The following is a 23,411-nucleotide window of genomic DNA, read 5'->3' on the forward strand; positions in this document are numbered from 1 at the left end:
GACAGGGTCATGCTGAATTAAGATGTGGCAATGGCTGTAGAAAGAGACATTTAATACTTTTTAAAAAATCAGGAGTAGAGTTCACTTCAGCCCGGGCTGGAGCGGGACATTGTTGCCCACTGGGGATGTGGAGGTGGCCCCACATGTCAGGGATGAGCCATAGGTTGTGGGAACACTGTAGAGAGTAATGTGACTGAGCCCAAGCTGGAGGCCTCACTTGCTGGCACCTGGCAGGGTACGATGCAGAGCTGGGCTATGGCAGGCCTGCTGGTCGGAGAATGGACCTGCCAGCTGCCTGTGGTAGCCTACAGGTGCAGAGTCACATGGACAGGTAGCAATGGAGCTGTCTCAAAGGAAAGTGCCAGGGACCTGGGAATGTCTTCTCTTCGGGGCCTTTGTGCTTGGCCTTCGGCAGGGCTGAGGCTGGTTCTGTGGTCCCGTGGGAGGTATGCACATGTGTGCTGTGTGCACTTCTGCATGTATAGCTGGTGCTAAGCATTTCTGTGTCAAGTTGGGGTACTGGCCAGCCTCAGCTTGCAGGATGGGGACTCCAAGGGCCCGCCTGCTTCTGGGGAGCCTGGAGAAGGGGCCAGGGCCCATCACCAGCAACGGGCTGGGAGGGTTTGAAACAGGTGGGAGCTGCCACCATCAGGAAGGCAATAGGACCTCAGGGTGGGCCTTCCCAAGTCTTAGGATGGGGGCCCAGGGCTGGGAGAGTGAGGAGGAGGGTCCCCTGGAGGAACGTTAGTGTTTCGAGAGCACCTTGGCGTTAGACTGCTGCCACAACGTGCAGGGAGTCAGGGTGCAGGCGCGTCACTGAGGCAGGGGCACCAGCACCTGCACATAGCTGAGCGGGAAGAAGCCCGACTGGCCGTGCAGCATCCCCTCGTACCAGTTCTCATCGATCTGGTTGGTGAGTGTGATGAGGTCGCCCTCGCGGAAGCCCAGTTCACCGTCATTCTCAGGCTCAAAGTCATATAGTGCCTTGCAGCTTGGCTGGTCCAGGGGTGCTGGGATCAGGGTAGGGGTGTCAGGATAGGACAGCAGATAGGCCAAGGCAGGTGGAGGTTGGCCCTGCTTTGATACTTTGGTGACCCCAAATTAGCAACCTGCAGCAGCTGTGGTAGTGGTTGGGGGAAGGCAGTCTCCTCTCTCCCTCTCTTCCCCCCAAGACAGCAGCCACCTCCACCCCTGGACACTCACGCATACTCCTGCTGGGGGTCCTGGCAGGCTTGTCTGCTGATCTGAATGACGAGGAAGCTGTTTGTGGAGGAGGGCAGGTGTGAGTGGCTGGACCGCCATCTCCAGCCCGGGGAACCTGCCATGGGGCTTTGCTACCTGTGATCTTGGGTGCTGGGGCGGAGGGGAATCCCCCATTGGGCTGCTCTGGCTCTCCAAGGTCGAAGGGCTCCCGCGGCCGGGGCTTGAACTCCCTCCTTGGGCGCGAGGAGGCTTCCTGCACCCTGCAGGAATGCAAAGCCCAGAGTTCCCACATACCTCTTCTTCCACCCTGTTGTTTCTGCTGCCGCCTGAGGGCAAGGGCTGGCCCTAACCTAAGCCAGTCCCAAGCACGGGTATCCACAGAGACTGCCAACCACCTCTGCCCTCAAGCCACCCTGTGCAGTGAGAATGCACAGTGACATCCCTGGCCACCCGGGGAGCTGCCACCTGACAAAAGCAGGTCAAGAATGTGAACTCAGGCAGCTGACCTCGCTAACTCCCTCATCTTCTCATTCTCTGGCTCACACCACCACTGCCAACTCCCTTCTGGGACCTACTGCTGTTAACACACACAGCTCTGTGGACCCTTCACTGATACAACCCAGCACAACTGAAGCCTGTGCCTGGCCTGGCAGGTTGGGTGCACAGCCCATGCTCGCCAGCAGAGGGCGCACAGGAACTGCTGGGGGCGGGAGAGAAGCCACCACTCACCGACGCTTCAGCTTGTCTGCCAGCTCCTCCAGGATCTGCACTGCCTGCCGATGGTAGTCCAGCTGGGCGTCCACCAGGGCTGAGAGCTGACTCACCTGCTCAATCTGTGGGCAGGAAAGGGGCCAGATGACATGGCCATGCACCCGCCCTGGAGGACCAGCACCCTAGTCTGGGAGGGCAGCACCCTCATCCTTGTGGAATGGTGTCCTGGGTCCTTGGCCCGCCCAACACGCACATCAGTCTCCAGGAGGTTGTGCATGCTGGTCTCTGCCACCTCCTTGGACTCCTCAAACTTCTCCAGGGCCTGCCGCAGCTCCTCATCAGGAATCTTGCCCTGTCGTTTCTTCTTGTAGTCAAAGTCCAGGCGGCGGCCCTCCAGTTTCTTCAGGTGGTGCTATGGGTGCAGACACGTGATGGAGCAGCACAGTTGCACGGGACACCCTCCCCGCCTACCCACGGACCCAGGCATGGGGCGGCACCTGGATCTCCTTCAGGTCCTTGTCACACAGATTCTGCAGCGGGTCGATGAAATTCTGCTTGACTTCGATGTCCAGTGAGTCCTTCACCTCAGCCAGGCGCTTCATGGACTCGCCTGCATCTAGCAGGGCATCACCTGAAGGGAGGGGAGGCTGTCACAGGCAGAGTTCCCCACATACCAAGGCAGGTCAGAATATGGGACATGGCTGCCCTCCCCACCCGACCCCTCAGCTGCCCCTCACCAAAATTGGACTCTCCGCCCAGTTCCTTGCCGTGGCGGACCATGCACTCGCCCAGCAGCCCCTCTGACTGTGGGTAGCCAGGGTTCTTCACTTGGCCCCGGATCTTCGATACAGTGTTCAGCATTGTCAGCTTAGCCCGTGAGGCTGCAAGGGAAGATGGCTCAGGTGGGACCCACAGGCTCCTCTCCCCTGGACCAGGACCACATATCCTGTGCTGGCCGGTGGGCCAAGTGACAGGAGTGTCTTCTCATGCCCTCCCAGGGGTTTGGCAACTCAACAAAGAAGGGACCAATCCCACATGTCCCTTCCCTAAGGCCTCCTCAGGAAGTGTCTGGAGACTGTAGAGGCCATGGTCTTGGTATTGCGGTCTGCTCCACGGCCCTGGACTCCACCTCCTCCCATCTCCAACCTGTGCCCCGGGGGAGACCTGGCCCCACTGCACACCAGCCCAGCAAGTCAGCAGAAGGGACCCTTGTATGTGGTGCTGAGGAGAAGAGAGGTCAGGAGGGCCATGGTCACTTCCGGGTGACCTACCTGGGTTGGGCTGCAGGTACTCGATGGTTCTGACCAGCACCTCTGCCACGGCCTTGCTGGTGACATCCACCTTCTGTGAAGAAAGTCAGTGTTGGAACATCGGGCACCGAGGCAGAGTGGTGCAGGCCCCTTTGTCCTCCAGAAGTGCGGACTGTGCCTGGGACCCCTACCTTTTCCATCTCTTTGAAGTCATCGTCCAGCTTGGTGCCCTCGGCCCCGCCAACCTTCTCGCTGACCAGCTGTTGGGTAGAAGGAAGGAGGCATGTGAGGGCACAGGAGGGGACGCAGCCTCTGGGACAGACAGGCTGACGGGGAGTCTGGGTGCTGTGATGCAACCCAGCACCTTGTGGGGACTGTCCACTTTTCACAGTTATTGACCCGGTCACTTTGGGAGAGGCAAAGCAGGCCCCACGTGAGCTTGTACCGTGTCCTGCGTATATGGGTACTGCAGGCTTCAGGAGACTCCTGTGTTCCTGAATCCTTGGTGCTTGCCACTGTAACAATGATACCCACAATAAGGATGGCCCCTCAAGGAAATCAGAACTTGAGAGCCTGGGGTAGGGTGCTGGAGACCCAGGCATATGGCAGAGAGCCCCAAGTGCCTGTGTTATCTGAATGCGGAACAGTGTCTATCGCCCCTCTGGGGCACAAGACCTCATGCTCCCCCAGTCTGTCTACCACAGCCATCCTCACTCATCACACCCATCCTCTGGGACAAGCAGGGCAGTCATTGCCTGGTCACCCCACATGGGGTATGCACACCCCATATGTAGAACAGCAGAATGGCCTGAGAGAACGATGCCAGTGAGGCTTTCATGGGCCACGGCCTTGGTGCCCCCGACTCTGAGCTGTTACCTGACACAGGCAAGGGTTTTGCAAGGACCATGTGGTGCCTCATATCACAGGCAAGGCAGTAAGGAGGACTGTGTAGAATGCCCTGGGAGGAAGTGACCAAACACATCAGGAAGTGACCTGCCAGCCCTGTGACTGTGAGTAGCCACCTACCATGTTCTGAAGAAGTCCTCCAGGCTCTCTGGTCTGCCCATTGAACAGGGCTGCTTCTGGGGTTCCCCAGAACCTCTCTCAGAGAGGACAGGGCTCGGGGTAGAGACAGGAAGAGAGTAGGGCCCCCCACAGCCCCTGTAGCTATAGTTCTCCCAGAGCAGGCCCTATAGGCTACCTCCTTTGGGTATTCCCAGGGAGCCCCATTGGCTTTTACAGGCTGGTTTCGCTTCTCCAGGCTGAGCAGAGGCAGGATGTCGCCCACCACAAGGCCTGGCTCTTCTGGTAAAAGCAGAGAAGTGAGGCAGGGCCACAGCTTCCGGGGGACAGCACCTGGGCCTGGGGACCCGGAGTCTCAGGTAGAGCAATGAGGCAGGAAGAGGGGAGCCTGAAGCATACCTGTGATTTGGGAATCCAGTCTCCCCAAGGCCCAAGAGCTCCACTGGGGCTCCCATCCTGGCCACCATACATGTCACTAGCAAGCTGCACCCTCACACTCTGGGCTCCTTTGTAGAAGGACCATCAGTGCCCTCCATAGCTCCTGGGCATGGAGGGAAAGTGGGAGAAACACGCCTGCACTCCACAGAGCAAGAAGACAGGGTACAGGACTATTTACAGGTCTGTGGGGACCATCGCAGCTGCCCACAATACAGCAGGGGTTGCATGGTGGCAATGCAAACACCTAGGTTCTCAGCAGAGAGTGCCAGCTCTGTGGGAGATCACATTCCTGCTAAGAGCTGCCTTGCTGCAGTCACCATGGGGGGCAAACTGGGTAGTGGTGAGCTAAGCCCAACACCACCAGGGACCTTAGCTCAAGCCAACATGCCCCAAGACTGCCCAATCCTCTGGCCGGCCTGTTTCCACAGGACAGGAGCTGGTGGGTCCGCCACACCTGCTGGGTCTGCCTGGCACAGCCTCTGTTGACAATGTCATCTGTAAACCAGGCACATGGGGTGGGGGTACACAAAACAGGGAGATGGGTCTCCCAATGGGATCACAGAGACTGAGGTGCCACCACTGGGTAGAGACTTGCCCCGAGCATGAGACCCCCAGCTCTGCGCCAGCATGGCCAGACTAAGTATGGCAGGGGGAATGCTGTGGCTGCCCAGTGCAGAGGAGCCATGAGGGAGGTGACAGAGAAGCTAGGCAGAGTAAGGATTCTGCAGGGAACATGGGAGCTGACACCCTGCCCTGCCTGGCCACCACCCTTGGACGGTCATGTTCCTTTATCATAGTAAGGAAAGGTGATTAGTGGCCATGGGAGATTCAGTCTGAGCAACAAAGATAGTGGCACGAAAGGGGGTGGGGTGGGCAAAGGGTGGCTCCATGCTGCATTTCGTCACAGTGACCCAGAGGGTCAAACTGGGGCCTGCTGTCCAATACCACAGTGCATGAGAACTGTCTATGGATGGCCATGCTGTCTGGTGGACCCAAACCTCATGCACAGCAGCTCACAGCTGCTGTTCCTCTGCACAGCCTGTTCCTGGAGGGACCTGGCCCACGACCGAGAATATGGGGCAGGCTGACATAGGTGAGGGCCGTCCTGTAGGGCACGAGGACACTCTGAAGGACCTGATGGTGTAGGCAGAGGCTCACTCGCTTCAGTTTACCAGTGGCAGCATCACGGCAGACACAGCATTCACAGGATACTGCGACCATCCGCAGGACACCGGAAGCCCATGTTGGCCCCGAGAGCACAGGGTGGGGGTGTGGTGTGGTGGCATGGACAGGACATAGGGTAGAAAGGCTATGAGAGTAGGGAGGTGTGTGGGTGCCACACCAGGTCCCTAGTGGTCACCAGTTCGTAGAGAGAGGGACAGCTTGCAACCTAGCCTTCTGTCCTGCTATACGCAGACTCTGTGTCCCCAGTTGGGGACCTCAGGGCAGGAGTAGACTGAGCCTGGGGAGTCACAGCCACCCCTCTTTCTCAGTTTCCACCCCATACCTTCCTTCTGAGCAAAGCCACAGAGCCCCACACACCCAAGCCTGACCTACCCCATGCCTACGCCTTGCTCTAGGTGGGGAGCAATCAAGGACAGAGCAGGCCCACTGAACTCTCCAGAATGGGGGTATTGTTGACAGGGACCCAACTCAAGTGTCCTCCCCAGTCAGGTGCCTCCAGTTCCCCAGAGGCACAGAGTGAAGGCCAGAACCCAGACCTTTGGGTAAGGTTCTTCTATAAGCTGCTTCGAGTCCCCTGCCTACACGCTAAAATGGGAAGGGACAGGCTGGAGAGATGACTCAGTCGTTAAGAGCACTGACTGCTCTTCCAGAGGACCTGGATTTAATTTCCAGCAACCACATGGAAGCTCATAACTGTTTGTAACTCCAAGATCTGACACCGCACACAGACATACATGAAGGCAAAACACCAGTCTACATAAAATAAAAAATTACAAAAGAAAAATGTTTTAAAAAATAAAATGGGAGGGGACATGCAGGAAGGTGGCTGCCCCATGGAGGATCCTGGTCCCTGGAGGTAATGGCACACCCCGGGGTCAGACACAGGTCTCCATTGCTCAAAACAGCAATACCAGGATGTGGAGTGAGCAGGGTGTCAACAGGAGCCACCGCTGTGTTCAGGAAGGCATCATAGGCCCTTATCACACATCACAGGCTCTCATAAATATTTGGAATTTGCTGGTTGTGCAAGCCACTGCCTCCTTTTGTGACAGTAGGCATGAAGGAACTTCCTCTGGCCTACCAGGAAGTCCCACACCTTGTGCCGCCAGGGTGTAGTAATTCCACAGACTGCCTTGGTTAGCATGAGTGGCAGTGGTGCCTGCAATCACTCAGATCTCCTGGTGGGAACCCTAAGCAGGCTCCCAGGAGCATACAGGGAGGAGGCAGCCCTTTGTGGTGGGCTGAGGCTGGTGTGGGAACTGAGCTTTGGGAGCCACAGACTGTGGGCTCTCAGGTGATAATCACCAGGACAAGGGCCACAGCAGAATGCTCCAGGCCTCTCATGATGCCGCAGACTCTGGGACAAGCCAACTGCAGGAGGCTGGCTGCTGGGGTCAGGTCAGGCCTGACTTCGCCAAGGGCTTCTTTCTTGACATGGCCAAAAGACACCTGAGGCTCTGCTCTGGGCCCTAGGCAGTCCCCACTGCCTTCCTACGACAGTCTGGGGTCTCAGTGTTGGCTGGGACAGTAGGAATCTGCACAAGGCCACACACAGCCTGATCCACTGTCTGTCACTTCCTGTTTGTCTCCCAAGTCTTTCCAGAGTGCATCCATGGGAAAGAGCTCAGCACACACCGTCACCAGTGTCTTATCTTAGTGGCCTGGCAGGTGTTCCTCACTGTCCAGGCCTAGCATACGAGGACACCAACAGGCTCTGCTCTTCATGGGCAGAGTGGATGATGACTGTACCCCACAGCCCCTTCCCTTGCTTGCCTTCCCTTGGGCCAGGACCTAAGATCAGCAGAGGTGGCTGACACCACGGAGCCTTAGGTCACAGAGGAGGAGGTGGTGAGTGGGCAGGCTCACCCCAGGCAGTAAATGGTCAAAAGGTAGAAAGCAGAGGTGGTCTCAGGCATCCTGCACCCCCTACACTTCTGAGCTGGGTGGGGTTCCTAACCCTCTGTCCCACAGCATGAATGGTACTGGCTGGCCCTGTGTGCACTTGGCCTTGTCAGAGGCTGAGATGAAGTGATGCCTGACGGTAACTGTCCTGGGACCCACTACCCAGGTGGCTCTTGGCCGGGTGAGGCAGGAGGGCTGTGCCTTACATGCTGGGAAAATCAACGTCAGATGAAAACTCAGAAAAAGAAAGAAAAGCCAAACCACAAACAAATGGGGCAGCAGTCACCTGAGGCCCACGGGGCAAGCTGCTGCTGCTTCCCTGAGGGACGGTCCAGCCTGGCTCCACCCATGCTGGGATGAGGGAGGGCTTCATGGGTGCAGGGCTGACCGGCAAGGCCCACCTGCCACCTGGGAGCATAGGCTAGCTATCAGGTGTGAGTCCCAATAGAAGTCTCAGTTCCCTCATGTAGGAAAAATGGGGGAGACAGATCTAAGGACCCCAAACCCCTCCTACCCCTCCCACCCCTCCAGCTCTGAGGAGTCAGAGCCTTAGGCTCCAGGCTGCTTATCACTGGCCTCCCTCAGCAGGAGGGGCTCTGCCCCCTCCCCTATTATTTTCTGTCTGAGCAGCCTTCTGTGGGCCATGCCAGGGTTTCTGCAGCTCTTGGAAGTCCCAGCCCTGGCTGTCTTGTCTGTCTGCACCCTAGAGACCTGGATGGTGGGGGTGATGTGTGGCTGTGTCACAGGACACAAAGGAAGAAATGACAGGTTTCTTTGGCTCAAACCTTGCTGAGCCTCCCGAGACTACAATCTGCACCAATCACAGCAGACCTGGGTAACAAGGGACAGACACATGGGCAGGTCGGGACAGTGACCTGGGGAGAGCTGGGCGAGTGAGGCGGGGACTGGCACCCCCACTGCTGGGGTCTGCTAACCTGCTTGCAGATGCTGAGTTAGATGCCAGACCAGCAGACCATGGGCACTGGGTATTTGTTGAGATAATATTTACTGAGAAAATAAACCCTCAGTGTGGCAAGGCTAAGTCACCATAGGTGTGCCCACAAGGTCTGGTGACACACGATAGGGAGAAGCCTCTGCTTGGGAGCCTGTCCCTCAGAGCCAGGATGAAAGTCCTGAGCCGGTAAGGAAAGCATTCTCCTGGTATCGCAGAGGCCCTGGGATTCCATCTTCAGTACCCAAAACAAAGACGAAACCCCAGACCCAGTCCTCCTGCTTCAGCTCCTCAGCTGTAACATGGGTGGAGCAGCACCTCAGCAGCCACTGCCCCACGGGAGGGGGGGAGGAGGTGGCAGAGAGACCCTTTTCTAAGCAGAGGCATGATGGGCACCCCTGTCACCCCAGCACTCAGGCGGGAGCTAGGAGGACCAGGAGTTCAAGGTCATCTTCCCCTGCACAGTGAGTCTGAGGCTAGCTTGCTTTTAAAAATGCAAAGCAAGTTGGGTGGTGGTGGCTCATACTTTAATCTCAGTACTTGAAACGCAGAGGCAGGCGGATCTCTGTGAGTTTGAGACCAGCCTGGTCTAAAGAGCGAGTTCCAGGACAGCCAGGGGTACACAGAAATCCTATCTTGAAAAAAACAAACAAACAAACAAGGCAGAACTTTGGACACAGCTCAGTGGCAGAGAGCCTGCCTGGCCTGGCCAAGGCTGTGTCTAACCGCCAACAGCAAGCCAAAAAGAACTCAAGCATGGGCATGGTGATGCTCTACAGGCACCCAGCCCTGGGTACCAGTGACACCTACCCAAGCTCCTCAGGATAGGGAGGGGGACTGTGTCCTATCAATTGCATCATTGACGGCTGCATGACAACAGGGATGGGGTGAGGGAGGCTGGGAAACCCACATGTTCCCACAGCGGCCAACTCATCCCTGCGTGGCTCACTGCCCCTTAACCCCTGTGCAGCCAGCCTGGTGACCACACCCTTCTAAAGACCCTACTTTCCCTGCTCTGTCTGGGTAGTTATGTCCCCACCTCAGGTAAGGACATGGCCACCCTCAGGACACTGAGCAGACTCTGGGCCACAAGCTGATGGCTCTCACGCCTACTCCCGGCATTCACAGGACTCTTCATTTTGAGTTTATGGAGAAAATGCCCACACCCCAAGTCTCCCGACCGCCTCCACTACTGTGTCACCAAGTATCTCACACTGCCCACCCTCAACCCAGGATGACAGCAGTACCAAGCTTTTCTGCCCTCGGTCCAGCTGCAGGGAGGGACCAGCTATGAGTGGGGACAAGTACACAGCATGGTGACACTTGGGTGGCATCTGTGCTTGGTGCCCTCTTCTTCCCGCATCTGAATTCTACTAGGCCATGTGTTCCATGAGTCACTCAGCCTTCCTACCGAGGTCGCCCATCATTGGCCCTATCAGTCAGACAACACTGCACACATCGGAGATGCTCACGTGCTGACCCCTAGGTCTGCCCTGTCCAGTTGCTACTGCTCACATAACTATTTTTTAAAGGTTTTTTGAGGTGTTTCTCTGTGTAGCCCTGGCTGTCCTGTAACTTGCTCTGTAGACCAGGTTGGACTCAATTTCATAGAGATCTACCTGCCTCTGCCTCTTGCCTCTGCCTGCAAGGGCTAGGATTAAAGGCATGTGCCACCACCATCTGGCCAGCTATTATTTTTCTCTGTGAGGTTCAGGAGGGAGAAGCACACCCCTCCAGCAGGCCATGGGCAGCACTATGTCCGGCTGAGGACAAGGAGTGGGCAGGTGTGTGGAGGCAGGTGAAGAAGAGGGACACCAAGGGGAGGAGCCCAGCCAGTCCATTCTGTACAGGGCACCAGGCTCAGCAGTGCTCACCCATCTAAAGCCTGTGCCTGTGGACACGGTCAGCTCCTGTCGCTGCAGGCAAGTGCTGCTGAGGGTTATGGGGTACGGGACACCCTCTGGACCAACCTGAACACCACCAGCTCCCTGAAGGACCATGCAGTGGTGCCTGTGACCAGTGGCTTCTTTTCAAGTGCCCAGGGGTAAAGTATGCAGAGCTGAAGGTCAGTTCTGCAGAGCATAGGGTGAGCAGAGACCCTGAAGGGATCCCAATGCCTTTGGTTAGTAATGGGGACAAAGATTCGAGACACTGGCTGTCTTCTCTCACAAGGAACTGACCATCCTAAAGGTCCAGGTGATGTAGGTGTATCTTCTATCTATCTGTTGATTTCATTCGTTAATAAAGAAACTGCCTTGGCCAGCCCTGGGTGGAGTAGACAGAACAGGAAGAAGGAAGTGAGGTAGATGGCTCAGACAGATGCCACGCCTCTCCTAAGTTAGACTGACCGCCATGCCTCTCCTCAGGGAGACAGACGCAATGAAGCTCCAGCCCAAGATGGACGTAAGCTAGAAACTTCCCGGTAAGGCACCACTTCGTGGTGTTACACAGATTATTAGATATGGGTTAGTCAAGACGTGAGTAAGAGGCTGGAATTAATGGGCCAGGCAGTGTTTAAAAGAATACAATTTGTGTGTTGTTATTTCAGGGCATAAGCTAGCTGGTGGCCGGGAGCCGGGCGGCGGGAAGCCGGCCCGCAGCTCCACACTACATCCAGGTACTGGGCCTGGTCTTCAGAGCAATGAGTGTGCCCTTGTTGGGGACAGTAGGGTCCTTAAAACACAAAAGGCCAACAGGCAGGGGCTGGATCTCCCGACTGAGCCAGGACAAGCCTCTCTTAGGCATGTGGCTCAGTGACTAAAGCAGGGTGACCATGGCTCTCAGAGCAAAGGCAGGTCAGACCCCACTCAACACATCCCCTTAGCCATCAGCATAGGGCCCTTGGTTTGGGAGGACACTGGAGTCCTTCACCCTAATCCATGGCACAACACCAGCATGGCAAACTAAGCTTCTCTCTGCAAGGCTTACCCACTTCCTCACCCTAGGGACCCGATAATGCACGAGCACCGCGCTAAGGAAGCCACCTAAAAAGCACATGCACTGACTGGAGCCCACAGTGTGGAGGCCGCACTATCCTTTGGTGGGAAGCTTTGGGAGCTGGGAAAAGATAGCATGGCAGTCTCTGGTCCCTCTAGGAACACAGGCACAGGTGCCAGCTCAGACCCCGGTGTGTGTGCCAATCCTGGGGATGCAGGGGAACTGCACCAGGCAGCTGTGCTGGGAATGCAGAGGCTGGGTGCCAGGGGCTCAAAGTGATGGGCATGGCCAACCAAGCACAGGAGTCCAATGGGTCTCTGTCTTCAATTTATGGTGATCCTCCTGCCTCTGCCTCCTGAGCACTAGGACCCCATGTTCTGGCTGGCAGTCCTGATTCTCAGAGCACAGGGCCAACTGTGTGCCTGGGAGCCTCCTGAGCTGTCTGAAGCTTCTAGGCATGGACAACATGGCAGGGTGGCTAAAATATCACCTTCCACAAGGGCTTAAATACACGGTACCCATGGCTCTAGGCTTGGATAGGGTCACACCAATGGAATGACTTGGTGATTTCCCAGGCCAGGATCACAGACACAGATACAGACACAGCAAGCAGGCAGGGCTCCCATAAAAAGTCAGGGCACCTGTGCAAGGGGCCAGCCACATGACAACCACGTGTAAAAACAGCGAGACTCGCTGCGCCTTTAATCCCAGAACTCGGGAGGCAGAGGCAGGCGGACCTCTGTATCTATGAGTTCAAGACCAGCCTGGTCTACTGAGTGAGTTCCAGGACTGGCTCCAAAGCTACAGAGAAATCCTGTCTTGAAAAATGAAAAAAGGAAAAAAAAACCTGAAAAAAGGAAAACAAACAAACAAACAAACCAAACAAACAAAAACCCAACCAACCAAAGGAAAAAAAAAAATCAGTGAGACTCATATGTCTTCCACCTCCACTAGGACAAAGGACAGCCAGGGCAGTGATGGCTCATGGACAGTTCACACAAACCAGGTTTCCAACCACCATTTAGCAGAATGTGGGTCATGATTTGCCACGTCCCGTTGACAGAGCCCCATGCCATCTTGCTGAACCCAGCCAATAGAACTCATTCTAGATCTCGTCAGAAACTTCTTGTGTCTTACACTGAGGAAGGGAGATGACCCGTGTCCCGCAGGTCTGGGGTGCACAGCCAAGGGACAGTGCAGCTCGCCACCTCACCAGGCACTGCCAGCAGCTGGTATTATGCATTCGCACAGGCATTGCAAGCCCCGCTGGTGAGGGTAGAAAGGACCTCAGAGAGCCTCTCTACTCACTGCTGGGCTGAGCCCTGACAGCAATGACATCAAATACTGTCCCGCTGAAAGTCAGCGGGGCTGGACTGCACTTGGCTACTGACATTGCTGGCCATGGTGATGTCTGAACAGTCGCTAAAAGAAGCCACTAACTACCAACCCGCCCTCCTGGCCCCTGCAACCTTGCTGCCCCCAAGTCCTCCAGTGGCTACCAATTGTCTTCTGACACAAACCTAAACCTGCTAGACCCCAATTTCCCTGAGATCATGGGTGCAAGTGGGGCTGGACACCGGGGAGTTAGGATGAGGCTGACAAGGGAAGGTGACTGACTCCCAGAGAAGGTCATGTGGTGAGAACAGTATTCCTTCCCATGAAGATTATTTTACAGCTACCTAGGGCCAAGAGAAACTTCTGGGTGGGCATGACTGAGCTTTGCAGAGCTCCCAAACCTGCCACAGATCTGGGCATTCACTGTGGAGCAGAGAATTCGCTCTGCCACTCTCTCCCTGTGTATCTGAAACTATAGCTATCTACTTGTGTCAAGCAAAAACATCAAGACTCCCCTCCTGCTGGAGCCAGAGCCCCTGCCCAGACAGGGGCTAGGTGGAGCTCCACCCCAGCCACTCCCCAACCCCCTCACTGGGAGATTCTAGGTGAGGTTTCTGCCAATATGTCACAGTCTGGAAGAACCTACTAAAGGTGGGTTTAAAAGGGAGTTTTAAGCTGGACTTGGTGGCGAACACCAGTGGCCTCAGCACTTGGGAAGCTGGGACAGGACTGTGAGTTCCTGTCAGGCTGGGTGAAAGTAAGAATGTCTCAGAAGTAAACTAGGAAAGCTCTTCCTGCGAAGGGAGGAGTCAGGCTGCGGGGTGAGGCCTGGCTCCTACAGGTCTGCATGAGTGCTGGCAGGCAAGCTGGGGAAAGGTGGCTGGAACTACACTCGGTGCTGGGATGGAGGTCATGGGGGAGGGAGTGGTTGGTGCCAAGGAATGGCTCACAAACAGCACTGGGATGGAGGGGGAACCTAGGGGACAAGGTGGCTGTGAGTGTCAGGTAGTGTGTCACAGCAGGTGCATGAGGTGCAAGGCAGGCCAGTCCGTCTCCCCAGCGGTGAACCGAGGTGTATGGAGACGGGTCCCCCCCCCCCCCAAGGCCTGGCTGTCCTCAGCCTGCTCCATCAGCTCCTGCCACCCCACGGTTCCAAAGCTCGGCCTAGTGCAGCCTCTCCCTAGTGCTGGAGGTGCATCCTAAGGCCAGAAGGCTATAGCCAGGCTAATTCCTCTGTAAGACCAGTCGGACCTGCTCCTGGCCAAGTTTCAAATGACCCAGTTCCCTCAAGTGCCCAAGAAGTCAGGCCAGGGACACTGTGGGAGGCCACAGAGAGGAAGCCCCATTCTTAGCTTTGAGCAGGAGGCCACCTTGGTGTTGCCTTTGTGATCAGCCTGTCAGCTGGTATCACGCAGCAGGACACGGGCTTGGCGGGGCCTGCCTGTAGGAGCATGCCACGCAACAGCAGAGCGTACTGATGACATGAGAGTGACACCAGAGTGCCAGGGCTGCCCCACTCAGCACCGAGACGCCAGCAGCCAGCCATGTCTGTGACGGATGGGCAGAGGGTGGAAGACCAGGCACAGAGAGGTGCATGAGGCACAATGCACCAGAGAGGTGGGGCAAGCACAGTACAGCTTGGCGGGGTGTGGGAAGAGCTGTGCAGACTGGTCTGATGGCACACACAACACCTGTCTCCAGTGTGACCCTGAAACTCTGCCAGAAAATGCTAGGGGACAACACAGACTGGACCCCAGAAGTCCTTTGTGGCCCTTGAGTTGTTACATAGTTACATAGTTCTGGGCACGGTCCCCATGCAGGCCAGGGACCCAGCTCAACGTGGGCACAGTCTCCACTCACAAGACTTGGTGACCCAGGCCAACGCAGTCGGGCACCTGTCACCTGTGTCACCCTGAAATGTTGAGTAAACACGCTGGTTCTCAGGAGTCAGCCACCCCCCACATATCCCAGGGGGCTAGCACTGAGGATCAACCAGAAAGGAAGGAACCCGCCTATGGGAGTCCTCCAGAGAGGTCAGCCCGCAGGTGCTGAGTCAGGGCCCTGGAGGAAGCCACAGCTGTGTTCCTTTGGTGCTTGGGAAGTTGTCCCATGACCCCCAGGGGCTCAAATCAGCAGGTTTTCTAGGAGCTGAACGGAAAAGGAAGATGAGGCATCCTGCAGACCTGCAGAGGGCAGGAAGAGGGAGCAGGGGGCGCCCACCCAGGCAGCAGGGGTGACCCTGGCAGGGAGAGGCTGAGCAGGGCAGCTGCCAGAAGCTGCAGTTCTCTCTCTAGCTTTCCAGGGAGAGCTCAAGAGAGGACCAGACAGCAGAGACCACACAGCCATGACCCCAGCACAGGGTGTGAGTGTGTTGTTAGCCTAGGTGATAGACTGAGACCCCATCTCACAAACAAAAACTCAGAGGAGGGGCTGGAGAGATGGCTCAGAGGTTAAGAGCACCAGCTGCTATTCCAAAGGTCCTGAGTTCAACTCCCAGCAACCACATGGTGGCTCACAACCATCTGTAATGGGGTCTGGTCCCCTCTTCTGGCCTGCAGGCATATACACAGACAGACTATTATATACATAATAAATATTTAAAAAAATAAAATTAAAAAAAAAAACTCAGAGGAATAAAGTAAACAGGGGATGAGATGGCTCAGCTGGTACAGTGCCCACCACACTGATCTCAGCTCCCATATGAAAAGCTGGCTATGATGAAGACTGGCAGTTCCGGTGCTGCTGGACATGGGGACCCTGGCCAGCCACGCTAGTCTTAGGTGAGTCCCAGGTTCTAACAGTGGATGGTACCTCAGGTTGACCCCTGCCCTCCCCAACAAGAAAAAGAAAAAAAGCCCTGGGCTGGAGCTGGGGGTGCCAAGCAGAGAGCCAAACCTGGGCCTGGCTCCCCTCCCCACACAGCTGCCTGCTTTGGCCTCTCAAATCCTACCAGGGAAGTGGGATTTGAGGGTACAGCTGTGTCCCAGGACCCCAACCAACCAAAGGCTGTGCTTGGTGGGGGGAATGGACACATATGCACACACAGATACATGTATGTGCACTGCATGCATATATACATAGAAGGGGCCTCTCTGGAAGGGCCCAGGCTGAAGAACAGGGAGGAGGGGAGTGGACACTAATAAGTGAAGTGGCACATTAATAGGGACGCTCAGATGATGGGGATGGGACTTATAACAAGATCTGCCAGTCCCCATCTTCCTGGCACAGTGGCTGCTGCTGTGATGCTCTGAGCTGGAGATGCCCAGGCTGTCTAAGCATGGTGGGGGTGGCCTACCACACCTAGGTGAACGATTAGCTGGGGCGCTGCATTGGGAGCTCAGGGTTCTGACTCAGGTGGACTTTCAGCTCATAGATTAAACGTGGCCTCAAAGTGAGGGTCAGGGTGTCACTGAATGCTCACCGGCAAGAGGCCTCTAACGGGGAGGGAGGGGAGAGAGGGAGGCAGACAGAGAGAGAGAGAGAGAGAGAGAGAGAGAGAGAGAGAGAGAGAGAGAGAGAGAGAGAACATTACAACTCCAAACCCAGAGTCCCAAGTCTACAGACCCTCCTAGCCTTCGTGTCTTATGGGGAGGCGGGGGCTCACCAAGCACTTGCCTGGTACCCCACAGCCACGCAGTTGTCAATTTTCTTCCTAAATCAGACCAACCAATCCTTCTTTACAAACTTTCCCTTTCTCTCAGGCAAAAAGCGAGCTGTGGGGGTGGGGTGAAGTCCGCATTCCAGGGGCACAAGCACCATCTTAGTTACACTTCACCCCCAGGCCATCACAGAATGACCAGGAAAGCAGTCAGCTCAGGCTAATAGTGAAGACACCAAACAAACTTCTGAGCCACTCACAGGCCACTTCCATCTGCACCCAGACTTCCTCAGAACCCTCAGTCCTCCACACTCACACCAGTGTGAGGAGACAGAGGAGCCACCATCCCTCCACTGCCTCACCTGTAGGAAGTGAAACTCCCAACTTCCCTCAACACCCAAGCTCACTTTACACATTCACATTTAACCTGCAGGCTCAGCTGGGAGATGAGCTGGGGACCTGTGACTTTTGTATCAATGGGACCAGAGCCACAGTCTTCCCCGCCAGAAATTGCCTATGTTACCTATCCTGTCTTCCAGCTCCATCCATACCTTGCCTTGACACTCCAAACCTCTTTCCATAACCAGTCATTTCTGATTCCTGCCAGTGTGGGCTGAGGATTCTTTTATCTTTTCTGTGACAAGGTCTAATGTAACCCAAGCTGGCCTCAAACATACTATGTAGTTGAACTGATCCTCCTGCCTCCACCTCCAGAAGACAGGTGTGGGCTCCTACACGGGGGTGGGGGTGGAGTTGGGGATGGAGCACTTGGTGAGAGCGCTACACGCTGAGCTCCAGGTTCTTGTCCTACTGGTGCTCACTATGTAGCCCAGGCTGGCTTGGAACCCACAGGGATTACGGCATGCCCTGCCACATCTAGCCTGTAGCTTCTCTAATAAGAAATGATATTTCAGGGACTCAGAAAAAAGAAACGCAGGAGAGAGACCCAGCTGAAACAGTGGGATGTTGAGGAACTGGGGAAACTCTTATCCTGCAGGCGGCTGGGCTGTGAGCCATCTGTGTGCAGCTCTTTAGAGCTGGCTCAGACTCCTGGGCACAGCAGTCATTCTTTGGGACAGGGCCCTGGAATGTCAAAACAGTAAACTGATCCTCAGCTGAGCTGGACTTTCCAGGTTTGTAGGCAAGCTGGATGGTGGCCCACCAAGAGGCAAAGTCTGGTGGCCACCCCAATGGGTCCCTCTGTCAGTGCCTGCTGGGAATCAGCAGGGGAGAGGCCTCCAGAGACTTCTCCAGCTGAGGGACCTGGAGCCACAGGGATTCAAACAGGAGGACAGCCTCAGGCCCAGGCTGGCATCACATTCCAAGGATCTCAGGCACAGAGCTTGCCTACTGTACTTCCTGCATGGGTGCAAACCCTCTCACCTCCATCTGAGGGCATGCACTGCAACACTCAACATTCCTGCACTTCCTTCTTTAGTTCACCTCCCCAACCCCAGTCTCCCTCCAAGGTCCACAGATAGAGCCCAGATGTCTTTAACCATTCCTTTTGGCCCCTGGGGTGAGAGCAAGCACCAGCTGCCTGCTCCCTCTGGCTGGGCCTCTCCAGACCACGGGGAGAGCCCTTCTTGCAGGCACAGCCAAGCAATTCCTCACACTGTTGCTCATCTCTCTGTGGAATCTCCTTGCGCCAGTACCACACCCAGAAGTCTCAGGCTGTACTGCACGGCCACAGGATTAGCACATCTGGGGCTTCTTGGAGCAGAAAAACCAGGCAACGAACTGCATGTTCACAGGGCTCCCTGCACGGACCCATGACTTGCATGCCTCTGAGTGGAGTTTCATTACATACCCCTGGAACTCCCTTTGTAAACCTTCTACTCTAACAAACCAGGGCTTCCTGCATGGTAGACAAGCACCCTACCAACTGAGCTACACACCAGACCATCTGCTGTTGTTCTGAGATACAGACAAGTTAGTACTCTGTTGCCCTGGCTTACAGCTAAACTTAGAGCTAAAATCCTGCCACAACCTATCAGACGGGGGCCACACTATGGCAACAAGGCCAGGCTCTGTTCTGTTCTCTGCATTTTGAGAACGACTTGGGAGTCCTACAAGGGGAGCGTGGCTGTTCCACCATCCTTGACTGGGACAGGCCTCTGAGATGAGAGTGGTGCGGGGGGGGGAGGGTTGCACAGAGTGAAGACAGCCTTACACTGCCACACCAGTCCTGACCCTGGGGACCTCTAGGGTAACAGGCATGGCAGCCGAGTGTTTCATTTGGAAACATCTCCTTAAGTTTCTGGAACTTACTTGGCCATGAACTTTTGATCCTCCTGCCTCAGCCACCTGCGTAACCCCCCAGTCTGAGATTTGTCCCACATAATCATGCATTATCAAGCAGGGGCCATAGCTTAAGGTAGAGAGCATTTGCTACTGTGGACAAGGTATTGGGTTCTGTCCCCAGCGCACGCGCATGCGTGCGTGCGTGTATGTGTGATAGACAGACAGAGAGACAGAGAGACAGACAGACAGACAGACAGACAGACAGACCTGTCGGGAGGAAAGACAGAAGAAAAGAAACCCAAAACAGACAACAGAAAACTCAGCTATGAACTTGGCAATCCACTTGCAGAGAATTTATCTTACAAAACTAATCTCACTAGTGAGGCTCGGTACAACTGTTCGTAACCCAGCACCAGGATGCGGAGACAGGGGGATAATGAACAAGAGGCCACTCTAGCCTCAGACTAGGACAGAGAACACAAGAGTTTGTTCAAGGAGAAGCCTGAGACTTATGACCAAGCCTCAGCACTCAGAGGCTGAGGGAGCAGGCTCACAGTGCCCAGGAGTTTAAGGCAATATAAGACCGACCTTCAATATATGAAGGCAAGTTTGAACTGTCATCCCAGCACCCTGGAGGCAGAGGCAGGAGGAAATTCTGGGCCAGCCTGGACTACCAAGCAAAACCTTGTCTCAAAAAAGCAAACAAAAAAGTTCCAGAGGGCTGTTAGTTACAGGTTGTCAGAGACATCTGTTGTCAAGATGAACAGGGCTCCTCCCAGGGGGTGAGGTTCTCATTGTTCAGTGATGCAACAGATGCCTACCTGGAGACCTAACTCCTGAATGTCAACACAGCAGACAGAATGCAGAATTTCAGTTCAGATTCATGCTCCAAGAAGCACTGAACCTGAACGACCAAGTACCCAGGAGTGCACAGTCTGGTACAGCCATATCAATGTAACGTTCAAAGAAATACATGTTTTGGAATGGGGACACAAAGCCTGTGACATTTTGTAACAGAAGCCTGGAAAATTACTTTTCACTGTACATTATAATTCGGTACAATGTCTACCAAGAGATTTTTCTTTTTTATTTCATTTTTGAGACAGGGTCTCCTTATGTAACCCTGGCTGGCCTCAAACTCTTTGAGATCTCCTTGCCTGCCTCTGCCTCCAGAGCGCTGGGACTAAAGATGTGTACCACCTGGCAAGTGTTTGGGAGTTTTTCGTTTGTTTTTGCAACCCATCTTAGAGATACCAAATAAAAGAGATGGGACAGATTTTCTAAGCCTTGTGTGGACTTGGTAAATGTATCAAGTTTTTTGTTTTTTTTTTTTTTGAAAACAGCCTAGACACACATTTTCTATGGCATGAAGTTATGTAGTGAGAGTCCGGATGTACACAGCCTGGAAACGGGGGTTTCCCTCCTTCCTTCCTGGGGTCCCGGGAATCGAACTCACGTCATAAGGCTTGGCGGCAAGCCCCTCGCGGTGGAGCCCTCTAGTCGGCCCTCCAGAGCTTTTTCAGAGCCGCCTAGACGCGCACACCCCGTGCCCCTGCACAGTCGGAAAACGGGTCTCCTATTCCCCGCCAACCCTGAGGGAGCCAGCTCGGCTCGCCCGCGGTCCCCCGAGCCAGGCCCAAGTCCCGATCGCCCGGACGCGTCTCACCTGGCTCGCCTTGTAGAACTGCTTCTTTAGCCCCGCCACCGACATGCCGCCTCCCTCCGTCGGTCGTCCCGCCCGGACTCAGGTTTCCGCCGGTGCCGCCGAACCGACCGCCTTCCTCCGCGCTGCCTCCGCCAAAGCACTTCGCCAGCTCTACGCGCCCGCCCCGGAGACGCCTCAGCCCGCTAGTGCGCACGCGCGGCCGGAATATTACATGGCAACCGCATACTTCCGGTGCCGCCCCCACCTCGTCTCACCCCCGACCCCCGGAATCCGCGCGCGCGCGCCCGCGCTCCGCCTCTCTGTGGGCGCGCGCCCCCTGCAGGCCGGAGAACGCATTGCGGCTGGAAGGTAGGCGAAAACCCGCCCACACCAACGAAAGAGGGGGAGCCTAGAGAGGCCAGAGGCGGCTCCCTCTGCAGCCAAGGAGATCGCTGTAATGTCAAAGTCAGTTCGCGTGCCGTGGAGCCCATGTGGAGGTCAGAGGACCGCTGCAGTCAGTAGTCGGGTCTCGCCTTCCACCATTTAAGTCGCCGGAATCGAACTCATATCTCCAAGCTCAGCTGTAAGCTCTTTACCCACAGCCATCTCGCCGAGCTCCTAAGGAAAGATTCTGTCAAAGTTCACGGCTATCCTGGCCCGCGGGAACTCATAATAAATAAAATAGAGAATAAAATGGAAACAAGAAAAAGTAAAGTAAAATAAAATCTCTTAGGGGCTAGAGGGATCCATGGCTTGTTGTCCTGCCCGACAACCGGAGTTCGGTTCCCAGCACCCACATCACAACCTCCGGTAACTCCAGCTCCAGGTCCGCCCTCTCCTGGCCGCGAGGATCACCTGTATCCCCATAACTTAAAAAGCTGGTCTACAAGATCTGGTTCCAGGACAGGCTCCAAAGAGAAACCCTGTCTCGAAAAGACAACAAAGAAAGAACATAAAATCATGTTTTAAAGATAAAAATAAAATGACATTAAAAACTCAACCTAGAGAGTCTCCAGTTTAGAGGCGTCTTCATTTGTCTTCCCGTGACTGTGACTAAATGCTCTGACAACAAAAACAAAATCAAAATGCTCGGTCAAAAGCGACCGAAACAAGGAAGGGTGTCTGCGGCTGGAATGTCACCTCCTTGATGAAACTTCCCCAGATTGACACATGCACCTTAACCCTTATATCAACTGCGCTATAGATTTCAAAACATATATAGAATATGCCAGGTGTGGCAGTGCACACCTTTAATCCCAGCACTTGAAAGCAAGACACATGGATCTTTGAGTCTGAGGCCGGCTGGGTTACATAACCAGTTAAACACCAGCCTAGTAACTTGGAGATTAATAGTAAATGGGGTGATGAGTAACTAGATCCTAAAGTAGGAACAGGAAGATGTTTAGGGTGAAGGAATTTTAAAAATCTGGTGGTGAAATTGCTGACACATTTGAATGATTTCATGAAGCCAAGGAGTTCTGGAAGGTTCCAAATGACTCCAACAGAATGCAATGCAGCAGAACAAAAGAACACGTATGTGTCATCCTTATTGGCATGATTAAAGGAGCCTTTATAAATAGTTCGGATTATGAGTCGTTTTGTTTTTTTTGAGACAGGGTTCTCAATATATAGCACAAGTTGGTCTTGAACTCCTGATCATCTTGTCTCACCTCCCTGGTGCTGCCATGACAGGCCTATGACAGCATGCCCGGTTTCAAAAACCATGTGTGTGTGTGTGTGTGTGTGTGTGTGTGTGTGACAGAGAGGGGGGGGGGGACTGGAGACTGCATGCCAGCAACCCACAGGCTAGCCTCAAACTTCAGCCTACTTTGGCCTTTTGGACTTTATTCTGGGTTTTCCTGTCTTCACCTCCCAAGTGCAGGGTTGATAGGTATACAACGGTAGGATCGGCTCCAAAAGATCTGCACAATTCAGTCAAATTCTATTGCAGCAGTCAAAGGTGATGAGGTTCAAGCATTTCATACAATTAAACTAATTAAACTATTAGCCAAATAACCCACTTACTAGCCACAACATCAAGAAAAGAATTTGTTCGGGCTGGAGAGATGGCTCAGAGGTTAAGAGCACTGACTACCCTTCCGGAGGTCCTGAGTTCAATTCCCAGTAACCACATGGTGACTCACAACCATCTGTAATAATATCTGGTACCCACTTCGGTCTGGCATGCGGGCATACATGGAGGCTGAACACTGTGTACATAATAAATAAATAAATCTTTAAAAAAAAGAAAAGAACTGTTGTAGGTTCTGAGCTCTTTGCTGGTGAGGTTTCTTCCTTCGCTTAAATATCTTAGAAACTGGTTGGTGTGTACCAGGCCAGCAAGGCATCACTGTGAGACCCTGTCTCAAAATAAAATAAAATAAAATAGGCAATTAATAATTTTTTGATTCAGTGTATCGCTGGCTGGCCTGTAACTAGCTATGCAGACTTGGATGTCTTTGAACTCACAGAGATCCACCTGCCTCTGCCTCCCAAGTGCAAGGATTAAAAGCTCCCACCACCAGACTCAATTAATTTTTTTAAATTAATATATCTTAAAAGTAATTTACACTAAAAAAGTAACTCACGATTTTAAAAAATAATTTATAATTTTACAACGGAAAATTCTACTTAAAAATAACACAAATCGTAATTTTTTTTCAAAAGCGGTTCATCATTTCAGAAAAGCAACTCACAATTTTAAAAAATTAGTTTATAGTTAAAAGGGAAGTAATTTATGAGTTAACAATGAAAGAAAGTAATCTCCAATTTTAATTGCAGTAGCTACTTTCAACCAATCACTAATTAGGATAAACTCACTTCAGATTCCTGCTTTAATCCGTAATTTCAAGTTGTCACTGGCACCGATCGTGACGTACCGTCCCGCCTTTTTCCAAGAATATTACCCAATAAAAGGGAGGAGTCTTAGATTGACATTTCATAGGACCAGTAGAAACGCGGCTCTCCACAGCCACTCAAGAACCGCCG

General features: G+C 54.1%; 1 protein-coding gene across 3 annotated transcripts; it reads right to left on the minus strand.

Annotated features, from left to right (window-relative positions):
* Window positions 1-35: 35 nt before the first annotated feature.
* On the minus strand, window positions 36-23,296 carry Sh3gl1 (SH3 domain containing GRB2 like 1, endophilin A2). Of its 3 annotated transcripts, XM_038348093.2 has the most exons (12): window positions 23,244-23,260; window positions 21,425-21,485; window positions 20,445-21,041; window positions 3,356-3,424; window positions 3,186-3,258; window positions 2,652-2,795; window positions 2,412-2,545; window positions 2,168-2,326; window positions 1,933-2,036; window positions 1,339-1,463; window positions 1,204-1,260; window positions 36-1,010 (listed from the first exon to the last, which is right to left on the minus strand). In XM_038348093.2, the coding sequence occupies exons 3-12, from the start codon at window positions 20,487-20,489 to the stop codon at window positions 814-816; spliced, it is 1,107 nt and encodes a 368-aa protein (XP_038204021.1). In that variant the 5' UTR covers window positions 20,490-21,041; window positions 21,425-21,485; window positions 23,244-23,260; the 3' UTR covers window positions 36-813. The 3 variants fall into 3 exon arrangements, with proteins under 3 accessions (XP_038204021.1, XP_038204028.1, XP_038204036.1); XM_038348100.2 differs by lacking the exon at window positions 21,425-21,485 and having other exon boundaries at window positions 23,244-23,296; XM_038348108.2 differs by lacking the exon at window positions 21,425-21,485 and having other exon boundaries at window positions 20,445-21,346; window positions 23,244-23,262.
* Window positions 23,297-23,411: the final 115 nt, after the last annotated feature.

This window comes from Arvicola amphibius, chromosome 1 (genome assembly GCF_903992535.2).
Source record: "Arvicola amphibius chromosome 1, mArvAmp1.2, whole genome shotgun sequence".
NCBI lineage: Eukaryota > Metazoa > Chordata > Mammalia > Rodentia > Cricetidae > Arvicola > Arvicola amphibius.

What these genes read in the sequence shown, in the direction of transcription:
- Sh3gl1 (XM_038348100.2), bottom strand. Translation starts at nt 20,489, where the DNA reads ATGTCGGTGGCGGGGCTAAAGAAGCAGTTCTACAAGGCGAGCCAG. An exon ending in GGGCGGAGAGTCCAATTTTG is followed by an intron (nt 2,546 to 2,651) that starts GTGAGGGGCAGC and finishes CCCTCCCTTCAG; the next exon opens with GTGATGCCCTGCTAGATGCA. An exon ending in ACAACCTCCTGGAGACTGAT is followed by an intron (nt 2,037 to 2,167) that starts GTGCGTGTTGGG and finishes TCCTGCCCACAG; the next exon opens with ATTGAGCAGGTGAGTCAGCT.